Source organism: Alosa sapidissima, chromosome 7 (assembly GCF_018492685.1).
Source record: "Alosa sapidissima isolate fAloSap1 chromosome 7, fAloSap1.pri, whole genome shotgun sequence".
Taxonomy (NCBI): domain Eukaryota; kingdom Metazoa; phylum Chordata; class Actinopteri; order Clupeiformes; family Clupeidae; genus Alosa; species Alosa sapidissima.
In genome coordinates, this window is record NC_055963.1 from 39,180,847 (window position 1) to 39,193,063 (window position 12,217).

At 38.7% G+C, this 12,217-nt stretch overlaps 2 protein-coding genes across 3 annotated transcripts in view; one reads left to right on the forward strand and one right to left on the reverse strand.

Moving 5' to 3' along the window:
- Positions 1-383: 383 nt before the first annotated feature.
- On the reverse strand, positions 384-7,724 carry LOC121713541. Of its 2 annotated transcripts, XM_042098224.1 has the most exons (5): positions 7,575-7,724; positions 6,302-6,329; positions 3,637-3,792; positions 2,274-2,917; positions 384-1,634 (listed from the first exon to the last, which is right to left on the reverse strand). In XM_042098224.1, exons 4-5 carry the CDS (start codon positions 2,911-2,913, stop codon positions 1,624-1,626), a joined length of 651 nt encoding a protein of 216 aa, XP_041954158.1. In that variant the 5' UTR covers positions 2,914-2,917; positions 3,637-3,792; positions 6,302-6,329; positions 7,575-7,724; the 3' UTR covers positions 384-1,623. The 2 variants fall into 2 exon arrangements, 1 of the variants encoding a protein (XP_041954158.1); XR_006032846.1 differs by having other exon boundaries at positions 3,637-6,329.
- Positions 7,725-11,358: 3,634 nt separating this feature from the next.
- LOC121713564 (E3 ubiquitin-protein ligase NRDP1) overlaps positions 11,359-12,217 on the forward strand; it is a 71,675-nt gene continuing 70,816 nt past the window's right edge. Inside the window, exon 1 of the mRNA XM_042098272.1 lies at positions 11,359-11,521. The gene's annotated coding sequence lies outside the window, so the exon portion shown is untranslated. The remainder of the gene's footprint in view (positions 11,522-12,217) is intronic.

Consider the following 12,217-nt stretch of genomic DNA (forward strand, 5'->3'; position numbering starts at 1 on the left):
TTTACAGTTAATATAACTTACCAGTTTCCAGTCAACTGGAATAAGTTCACAGAACTTAAAGAAAATAATTTCACAACCACACCATTTTCATGTTAACTTAACACAGTGTTTATTTATTATTCTTGCCTGCTCCCTTTTCACACTGCAATGTTAAAATTAAATAGAAAAATAAATAAACATTTATAAATTAAAATAGAAAACATATACTTTTCCAAAATATGTTCCTCCTCACTTAAGGCCAAAGGGAAGATATTCATCACCCATTTCTAACAATTAATAACAAAAAAAATAAATATATATATATATATATATATATATATATATATATATATATATATATATATATATATATTTATATATATATATATATATATATATTTCGTTGCAGCTTTAAAAGAACACCAGTGTGCTTTTGGCTTAATTCCTGAGTAGGGCAACAGGGCAGTAATTTAGAAGAAATCACAAATTCTATAGACTTCAAGAACAGTTATTTTAAATGTTTAACATGCAAATGTATAACCCCTCAAATGCAGTGTAATTTGAGTCACCTTGCGCAGCCCACAGTTGAGAAAAACAATAAAGCATACAAAAACAGTAGCCTTATTTCAGCATTATATTAAAGCGATGGTTTGGAGTCAAATTAACCCTAGGTTAATTGCACGATAATACCCCCTCATAAGTTTTTTTTTTTTTTTTTTTAGCAATGGTCGAACATTCGTGTTAGGTCTAGTCGCTGATTAGGTTAGTATTGGCGTTAATGTAACGCATATATCTAGTAAATTACCCCACTAATAATGCCTGGAATGTTACCACACTTCTTCAGTAGTACACCTGGGGTCCATAAGTCATCATAAACCGAGGCATTGGAAAGTTCGTAAGTATATCAGATTTTTATTAAAAATAGCACTTCCCTGATAGTTTCTTCTCTCTGCTACTGCTATCTTCCGCTGCGCAGACACCACTTCCTTGTTTCAGAAAAAGTGAGTAAAAGCAGTGCACAACGGTAGCTAGCAGCATAAGATCAGAAACTAGTAGGCAAGTGCTATTTTTAACAAAAGGTATACTTACAAACATTCCAATGCCTTGGTTCACAAGTACAGACCCCATGTGTACTACTGAAGAAGTGTGGTAACATTCCAGGAATTATTAGTGGTGTAATTTACCAGATATACATGTTACCTTAGTGCCAATGTTTTTGACTGGTTGTCACGGTGCAATTAACCTAGGGTGAATTTTAGTCCAAACCATCACTTTAATGAGAACCAATGCATATTGTGTTTTTTGGGCCTATTAGCTTAACACCTGTAGAGTAGTGCAGTAACTTAGTAGGCATTACAGTAAGCAGACAAAAGAAAAACGGAACTAGTCTGGTAACCCTGCAGCCTTCTTTAAAAAACAAAGTGAAATCTTTTGAATAAATTCAAAGTGTTGGTCAGTGCTTTGGGATAGCTGAGGTGTAGTGCATAGATCAGTCCAAAGATTACCAGGAAGGCGTCGCCAAGTCTGGGGAGGCTGACACCGGCATCACTTTCAATGACGACAGAGACTCTCACAGGTTGGTAGTGAACTGGACTTTAGACTGCGTCATGGTCACTGATGACCGCAAGGAGGCCCACTGGTTTATCAGACTCGTCCTTAATAAATGAAAGAGATACTTATCACAAACTAACACATGGAACAGAACAGATGACATACCATTTATCTTTCTTCAACCAAGTGCTGTTGAAATCCAGTAAGGGAGAGCTGGGTCTCATTGTAAAAGGTGAAAAACATAAGATCCAGGTTCTGCACACATAAATTAGCCAAATTAACAGATAGTCTAAGTGGTGTGAGACTGAAACCAAGCTAAAGGGCATTTGCAGGAAAATGTTTTACTTTACATCTTATTACTTTGAATACAACGCCAATACAGTTCCTTCATAGTGAGGAGAAAGAAAACAGGCCATATACTAAAAATATATGGTTGGACTAAATAAAGGTAGGTCCTAAAACATGTTAGTATTTTGATGAACTGTCTACATAATACACAGTAGAATCTAGATTGAGAGGGGCACTCCTCTAGCAGCGGACAGGTGCTTCACAGTAGGACAGTGCTTGTAGGAAGGAAGAGCTGGAGCACACTACAACTTTATCTTTATTTCGTGCAAGCAAATAGAAAATGACTGACGTCATTTCCTATTTGTTTGCACGAAATAAAAGACTAATCTGCAGTGTTCTCCAGCTCTTCCTTTCTGCTAACACAGTAGAATCTGTTAGTGACTTAGGAGACTCACTGTGCAGGACCTCCTGACAGCCAGCACGCCTCATCTTGATCCTGTAATTGCCCATTTTGAACTTGAGGTTGCATTTCCATCCATTCCAGCCAGTCTCAGATCCTGCTTCCTTCAGGCAGGGATGTTTGGCTACAAGAGCCTCAGCAGCCATTGCAATGTCTTCATCACTTGGGTAAGCCTTAAAACCATATATAGTAGATGCAAGCTTTTCTAAAATGTCATGCTTTAGGTCTCTTGTCACTTTAAGGGGTGTGTGGTTCTTCTCATATTCCGCATTCCCATCTCTAAGTTCCACCTCAACATCAAAATCAAAGGTGGGAACTGGAAAAGGTCCCGTAGGCCACCTGCTGAGACGCTCTGGAGAGGACACATCTGAAAGCAGAGAGCTGGAGTCTTGTGAAAGTGAAATGTGCACAACTGCTTTTTGTGGCAATTCCTCAATGTCGTTCAGGGATGTAAGTTTTCCATCGAAGTCTGGATCTTCATAAAGTAAATCAAAGTCAAGGTCAATGTCCAGCTGTTCTTTTAGAATATTGATCAGTGCATCAACAGAGGCTGGTCGTGAGCTGAGTTTTAATTTTCTAGCCTGGTCTGGTTGAACAACACGTAGAATCATTGGTTCAGGGGATGCAGCTGCCATTGTGCTAATGAAAAGACAAAATCAGGTTGTTACAGAATACCATATACAGTTAGGTACATAAGTATTTGGAAACACACCAAAGTTGACTAAAAAGAGTAATTAAAAAAACATCCTTTAGGAATATCTTAATGCCTTAATTCATAAAATGAGGAAAAATCCAACCTTCAACGACACCATTTTTTGTTGTGAATGAATAATGTATTGTAAATAAATAAAATGTTCTTCCTTAACACACATGGGCCATAAGTATTTGGATGCCTGTTTAAATTGCCATAGAGACTTTGAAATTTCTATTTTTCTTAGCCAGTTGGATCCAGGATACTATGCATCCTGATAAGTCACTTCGGCCTCTATAATTAAAATATCTTTACACCATCACATACCCATCACCATACCTAGAGATTGGCATGGTTTTAGTTCAGTTAGCCTATTAGCTGGTTTGATTTGCATTGAGAAACCATAATTGGCAAGCTATTTGGCAAGCTGAAAAGAACCATGCCAATCTCTAGGTATGGTGATGGATATGTGATAGTGTGGGGTTATTTTAATTCCAGAGGCCTAGATGACTATCAGGATAAGAAGGATTTCTTAAATGACTTTTTTATTACTTTTTTTAGTCAACTTTAGCATGTGTCCAAATACTTATGTACCTAAGTGTAAATTGCTTAATTCCAGAGAGTGAATAAAGACACAATAACTGATACATAAAATAACCATTATTACCTTAGTTCTGTCTCACTTGAATGAACCGCTTCAGGGTTAGCAGTAGCGAGCCGCCTATCTTGTATGCTGGAAGAGGGACTGCATCATTCAGACCAGACTGCAGGTGGATCGACAGGCTTGTGTTTGCAGTTGTCAGCTCATAGGACCGTAGATGTTCTACATACCAGGAGTCATAATCACAACAGAGAAAAGATACATTGTGATTTACAAGGAAGATCTGTTCTATTTTGCAAAATGTTGACAGTCCACCGCTGACTCCTACAGACAGAAACATTCCACAGACATAGTCTGTGCCATCAACAGTCACATTTGATGTCTTGTAGATTGTATCACTAGTTGTTTGTTCTCTAATGTGCACTTGAGCAACCTCTGGTAGAGCTGAAACCAGAACAGATTCAATGCTGGATGCCTGAGTTTTTGGCCTGAAAAATGATGGTGCAGCAAGATGATATGCCATCATGTGTTGGTGTCGGATTGCCATTGTCTTCAAAATATTTTTGAAGTTTTGAGCGTCATGCACCACTCTTTTGAAAAAGCGGTGCTTGGCCTCAAAACGCATGGTCCAAACGTGCAGCAGGTGCCCAAAGCACTTGACTAGAGCAGGATAGTGCTCCACAAAATGGTGTTTAGGACGGAGCCTAACCTCAGGGAAAACCTCAAGAAGTGCCTGTCTATGATCACTGATTTTGCACTCAAAATAGTCTAAGGTCTCATCTGTAAATGATGGGCACAATGCTAACTCTACCACCTCTTTCAGCTCCATCAAAACAGCCCATGCCTTATCACCTTCTGGTACTACACTGCTAACAAGCAATGGAAAAAGTCGGAGCAGAGTGGCATTTTCATGACCATTACCTCCAATCGTTCCTCGAGAAAGAAACGTTTTGGGAAGTGGCTGAGGTCTATCCACTTTATCAGTGTGCTGATATGGGAATGACGTAATCTTGTTGTTCAAGTACTCCAAACTGAAGTACTTCAGCCGGATCATCTCTTTAATACAAAGAGAAAGCTCCATGGGAACGATACCTTCCAGAAGATCATGTAGTATATCAGGAGGAAACCCTGTGATTGTATGGAAGTAACTCAGGGATTCTTGCAAGGCACAGCCACCTTTAACACCAAAGTGGCTTCTCAAAGTGTCACTTTCTTGCACAGTTTGAACATGTAGGTCATGGCTAGCTTTGGTTCTCTGAGGAAACTTTCCCTCTCTGACTTCAGCTACTTGAAACTGTTCAACGGAGCCCACACAGAATCTGCAAACATGGCCTGTTCTAAATGACTCTACAAAGCCCCCTAATCCATGAGCAGCCAAATTGTCTGAAGAAACACAAAAGACTGTGCCTTTGACATTCTGACCCACTCTTTCGATGAAGACACCATCTTTTTCCAGAGTATGAATATCATGCAGCAATGGAGCAAGTACAGCTGCATATCCATACTTACGGACATCTGTCACTTTTACCAGTAGTGCTAGCTGTATAGTATGTAATGCTGATCTGTATTTTGGTGGCACATTAGCGAGGACCCAATATACAGCGCAAAATTTGTGAATTTTGCGCGATGTGCCAAGCGGATTGCAAATTTCAAGGTCATCAATATATAGCTGGAGTGGAAGGTTGAGATCCCCTGTTGACAGCAACTCATTTTCAAGGAAATGAGAGCCATTGGAGCATGATACATATTGATCAGATGCAGTATTTGTTTCAGTAATCTTACTAAGAATGTCTGTGTTTTTAAACAACTCTTGAATCATTGAAAGAATAGGAACGTACATGCTGGTATGTCCAGGTTCCTCCAATTGGTACTCCACTGGCATTACACAAGGATAGTTGCGCTCAATAAACGTTTTTCTGCGCTTGTATGAACTCAACTCTGCACCTTTACAGGTTGATGTAGACAGGACATTGCAGTCCATGACAGCGGCAACAACTTCACTCAGTGTAGGTTCTGCAATACTGTGACCATTTCTTTGCAGTACATCACTAACTGCCTCTTTGATCAACGGCTCAGATAAGGAAAATATCTGATTCAAGTGGTCTACTATTTCCTGAGTAGCTGTATTTGAGACGTGAAGGATAGCCTGCATCTTAAGGAACAAGGAAGATACATTTTAGTTGATTTCTTAGACTGCCAGTGTCACACTGATTATCCTCCCCCACTTCTCTGCTTGGGCCAGGGCATTCCTCATGCAAATCACTAGCTTCCTCAGAAATATTGGCATGAAGATTGTAGGGAAGCTCGCTGACAATATCAGTTTGAAAGTCTGACTCAAGACCTGCTTGGTGTTCCCTACTTTTATGAGAATTGAATGAGGAGTACACATTTGTGCGATAGCTACAATCCTTATATGGGCACATCACTGTTTCATGATTTTTTAAATGCTTTCTGAGATGACTGAACACATCTGCTTTAGAAAAGGTTTGCTGATATGTGCATAAAGGGCATTTAAATACCACAGGCCCCTGACTCTGCTCTTTGGAACTGATAGGTTGTGCTGTGTGATATCTTGACAAATGAGTACTCAATGCACTAAGTGTCTGAAATGTACATATGCAGTCTGTGTAGAGGCATGGAAGAGGGCTGATTGTAGAGTAGTGGCTATGCTGCAGCCTGTAGTGTCTAAATAACTCTATTCTGGAAGTGAAAGAAGCTGTGCACAACTTACAGTTCCAGATCATTCTTGGACCAGCAACCTAAAAGGCAAAGAACAAGTTTAGAACAAGTTTTTTTTAAATGCGGTAACACTTTCTATGAAGGTTGTATTTATAACGCCCTATGAATGCATTCATAATGTTTTATAAGGTGTCTATAAAGCATTGTAATGCTCATTATTACCATCTGTATTCACAAATCGTCATAACCAACTTCATGATGCATTATGACAGCTAATTATGAATGATTATAATTTCAATCTGAATAATGCATTATAAATATGTCAAGATCTGCCTACTCACTTGTCAGTTTTATGATGCATCATAACTACTTTGCTTTGCTAAATGCGTATAGTGATGCATAAAGAGTTTTGACTTCTACTGTATACATTTCATGCAGCTGCGTGAATCACGGAAAGCTCGAATGAAGTGGCTATTTCTAAAAGGGACCCACTGTAGGCTGTGGTAACACAGCCAATATATTTTTTCAAATGTGCTTCATAAACATACAACACTGCACTACAAAAACGCAAACATCTGAATTATACTTCTCCCTTCACCCAAATAATGAAGGTGAAAGGAAGTTGGCTGGAAGTTAAGCCTTGGCTGTATATAGCTGTGCTATTTCTTTTTTTGTGGGATGTCCAATTATGTAGAAATGCACATTTGCAAAGGTGAATTAGTATGTTGTCGTAAAAGTGGCTCTCCTTTTGATTTTGCACTGCCAATGTGGCTCTTGTGGCAAAAATGGTGAGGATCACTGATCTAGATGCTCACTGCACCTGCTCACTCAGAATTTAAAAACTAACGTCCATAGAAGCTACGAAAAAATGTGAACGTGCAGTGTAGGAACTCAGTTCGAGCATGCTCATCGATGCTATTTTAATATTGTACCTTAGCGGTAAACTATTGAACGTTTCTATCGACAAAACTATTACATACGAGGTGTCTGTATTGCTAATTACACATTTGTTAACAACACATTAGCGCGGGGATGAGCGCGTGGCTAGATTCATCCGTCGTCAAATTATTTTGAGTCTGGTAGCAGCTAGTGCTAGCCCACTAGTTGTGCTGCTAGAGTGTGTAATTTGTCGAATTTCCCCTTGGGTTACAATAAAGTAAAGCCTAACTTAGCTACCTCTCATCTGTTTGGCAGGAGAGTTGCATCGCCTCGCGCTAACGTTAGTGGTCGTGCTAAGTAACTTTGAGAAGGTCTACGCTCTCTGTGACAAACACGTTAACAATAAAATAAGTAAAAGTAAACTAATAATAACATTCAAAACTTACAGTAAGTGGCAAGTGTAATGATGCAGACTACTCCACGAAGTCGGTGACTTCTTGCTGAGGCTTTCTGTTGGCTCTTGTTTGTTTGAAGTTGCTTCCCGCCCGCTTTGCTCGACTAGGCAATCTGGAAGCTAGAAAAAAACGGCTGGATTCCGGGGGTGGGGATCAGGTGGGGATTCTCTGATTTTAAACATAACTCTTTTCAATAGCCAATTGCGGCGAGGGGGCTGGACTTGTAAGTATGTCGACTGGGAAACACTTCTCACCAGAGTTTCATGTTTAATAAACATACTAGATTTTTTTTTTTTTTTTAAATGTTCTTCCGTTAGTGCATGTAAACTTCTAGGTACCCAGATTAGTTTCCCCACAAAAAGTCTAATGCTTTTGAGATCAAACTGTTAGGCCTATATGGTTTTAATATGATTGGATTTCTTTGTGATCGATTTTACTTATTTGGCGTAGCACTTCGAGATTTTACTGTATTTGAGCATGTATCTATATCTGATATCTATGTGCTTTTTAAAAAAATGTTTTACTTAAGTTATGTTTTAAAGTTCCTCTTTCTTTTACACATCATAGTTAGGCTACATTTAATCAAAAAGGTTTAGTTGAAACCATAGGCTAGGCCTACTCACAAAAGTGGAACATGAAATTACTTATTTCTATTAAGTTGTAGGCCTATTTAAATAGTTTATCAAAAATGATCAAAAATGATCAGTTAAAATTACTCAAAAAGGAAGAATATGTAATGACTTATTCCTCTTAAGTTGTACGTAACTAATGTTTTTAAGTTACACTTACTTTTACTCAAAATAGTTCCATTTAATCAAAAATGATCAGTTACGTTTACTCAAAAAGGAAGAATAAGTAATTACTTATTTCTCTTAAGTTGTCCTTAAATAGTGTTTTTAAGTTATACTTACTTAAACTCAAAATAGTTTCATTTAATCAAAAATGATCAGTTAAGTTAACTCAAAAAGGAAGAATGAGTAATTACTTATTCCTCTTAAGTTGTACTTAAGTAATGTTTTTAAGTTATACTTACATAAAACACAAAACAGTTGAATTTAATCAAAAAATATTAGTTAAAATAACTCAAAAAGGAAGAACAAGTTACACCAACTTGACATAATTAAGTTAGTAGAACTTTGTCTAAAACTTTGAGTATGCACTACTTAATATATTTAATTACTTTGGACGTTCGGGTTTACAGTGTACTCATTTAGATCGAGGCATAGGCTACTGACGTCGAGCAATATGCTGTTTCACCTGTACGCTACATTGTATTTGGGGAAATCAAAAGGTATCAGCATAATGTTATTTATTTATTCATTCATTTATTTATTTATTTATAAACAAAAACATCTCTGTCAGTTACATGCCGTTTTCAACAGCTATCAAAAACAAAGGTCATTTTTGGATGGATGGATTTTTTGTGAATGTTTCTTCTTCTACATAAGATTTCTTTAGTTCATGTGATACTTTATTGTCAATGCACAAATTAAGTAACAGTAGTCTAAAACGTTATTGTTAATGCACAAATTAAGTAACAGTAGTCTGAAACGAAATGCTGTTTTACATCTAACCAGTGGTGCAAATAACTGACATGTCCAAATGGGCCTTGATGAAATGCGTCGCTAGACTGTTCATACACATTTTAACGGGCCAAAGTTGAAGAGCTGTTGTCCGTTATTGTTCGTGCAAATATAGGCTGATTCATGTTCCCTTTGTGTAACTGAGGTCCATGGCTAGTCTGGCTTTCACCAGACTAAGCTCAATCTTTTAAGAAATCAAAAAATAAATAGCGGCCAGATCAGGGGCCTGTACTACGAAGCGGGGTTTCTGGCTTATCTGGGTAACTTCGAGAGTAACTTGATCACGTGTGGCGTAACTTCCCGATTAACCCGTACTACGAAAGGTGGATAGGTTTTAACCAAGGTATGCTGCCATGGCAATTTACGCTGCATCTCAAACCTGCTCCGACCAGGTTATGTTCTTGGTTAACCCGAGGTTTCCGTTAACCACACCCTTTATAAGTACCACCCCTCCACTAACAATTTCTCCCGAGACATGTCGGCGTACCTGGATGATCCATACGACATTGGAGCGCAAATCGTGAGGGACTCTCTTCGCAGGGCGAGGGGTTTTAGAGACCGCCAGAAAATAGGCTACCCGGACGATATTATCGATTAAGATATAGATTGTCAGCCGAGGGAATTCGTTATCTTTGTCAGATGATCTAGGAAGACGTCTCATAACAATGCCCGTACGTGGACATTCAATGTATTCAATCGGTGATGCAGAATACTCTGTCCGAAAATAAATCGGACATAGGCCTACAGTATGCTGAACATCTGAGCAAGAATAGCCTAAAATAAATCGGACATAGCCTACAGTAGGCCTAATAAATAAAAATCACCATTTTAACAAACTTGTTGAATTGAATGTCATATTACTGTACCCTGCACATAAAGGCTACACATTTCCACAGCACCAGAATCCGACCGAATGCCTCCCTCAACCCCCTCCATAATCGGCCTTCCACTATTATTTGCGATGGCCAACTCCTCTGCTACTGTAAAACACTCTGGTGCCTTTCCTCCTACAGTAGTGTTCGAAGACACCTGTTTCTTGTTAGCTGTAAAACAGAGGCCAAGTGAAGGCTATAAGATAGGCCTACATGATTTCATAATTAAGAAATATTAATGCAAGCTATAACTATATAAACCTACTATTCTGAATAATGTTTTTGTGTTTCATTTTCACCTGCTGCCATGTGCGTTTGGCAATGGTGTTGCATCTGAAATGTTCACAGGATTAGGCATACACTAAATCAGTCAATGGGGGCTACTTAAACATTCAATTATCCTTACTGTAATCTATATGCCCACTTCTGAATTGGGTTGCATCTGTAGGCCTTTCTATGAACTCAAATTAGGCTATTTAATTATTTCAACTCATTTCAGACATTCCGCAAGCTACTAATCATCCGTAACACATATTTGAAGAACATGTGGGAATAAAACTTTACTTTTAGGCATTTAGGCTACCCGATCTGCAATACGTTGCCAACAGCCTTGCTTTGTTCACTGCCGACGTATTTCCTTTTTGTCGTAGAGTGGGTTTTAATTCCTCATAACTTGTCATAATAATTCATCCGTAAAATAAGATGAACGCGTCATCACTGAAAGTGGTGACTTGCGCTGCAACCCGCCCCTTTTATGTGAACGTGCACAAACTCCAATTAGGTTAACCCCGGCTCAACAAATCAACTTCATAATCAGCGTCGTAGTACCGATTAACACCACTTAAGATAACCAGGTTTTGTCAACCCCGGTTTAACAAAGTAACCCTGAGTTACATCTGAGTAGGTTAAGCTCCCTTCGTAGTACAGGCCCCAGTTTATCTTGGTCAGTGGCGTAATGCGTTTTAGGTAGTGTACAATAGCGATTTTTAGACAATGCGCTTGGCCACTCCCTAGGTTGTTAATTACCACACCCCTGGGCGCATTTAAAAAATAGACATGCAAAATAAGAAAATAAACTTTGCACCGGGTGGAAAACGAGTTTTACGCCATGCGCCATTGTGTAAAATAAGGGCCTTTGTGTTATAGCAGGCCTTGTATACACATCAAAGTTGTTTGACACAAATTCGTCCCTCGTAGTCAGTGCTAAATAGATTTTTCGAATGTGTCGAATATCCAACGTCCAATATAATACCACGGTAGTTGGTTGCCTTAACAGTAGGCGGCGGTAGTGCTCCAATTGTCGAGCAGAAGCAGCAGAAGAAGAATACTCCATTTACTGTTCGTGGCGGCCCACAGTCTAGTCTATGGTGGTGGAGTAGCCTAGTGTAAGCAAAGTGGACTGTAAATAGATTGTTCCATGCGTAATCTGGACGTCCATTTAAGTTGCAATGTATTGATACAAGACAGACCTTTATCGCAAAAGGTAACGTTAACATTAAAGTTAATTCCACGAGTTGATCAATTACAGTTGCTATTTGCTAGCCATTTTACTTTCTAGCTAAGATAACTGTCAAGCGTTGTTAACGTTAGAGTTAAATATGTTCCAAATTATATTGTTTGAAGGTTGTCATGCTGTTTGTCCGACATGTTGGAAAAGATAACAAAGCTCTTCACATAACGTTACTCTCTGGTGTCTGCATTACTGCAGTTAGCAGGCTGATTATGACTATGACTGCGTTTACATGCACTTCAGTATTCCGGTTATGATACTGCTGTCACGTTATCCGGAGAAATATTCTTTGGTCACCGCTTACGGCTATCATTGACTTCTATTCAACTCATCAAAACATTAGAATTATGTGCTCAAATTAACGCCGCTGATTTATGCCAACAACCATTTCACTTTGATAATAAGCTACATTTTGGATCAAGCTATAGGCTATACAGCAAGAATAGAATTTGGCTTAAGCAATGTGGAGAAATCTTATGCAAAGTCTGCAGCCCCTAAGACTGTGCCCATTGCTCAAATGTATGGTCATCTAATGTCGAACGTCAGAGTAATTACATTCAAAAACGTACTTTAAAGGAGAATTCCGGTGTGATATTGACCTAAAGTGTATTGAAACATGATACCGAGTGTGAACGTATGTCTCATAGCCCATCTCGGCTTGTCCCCTGC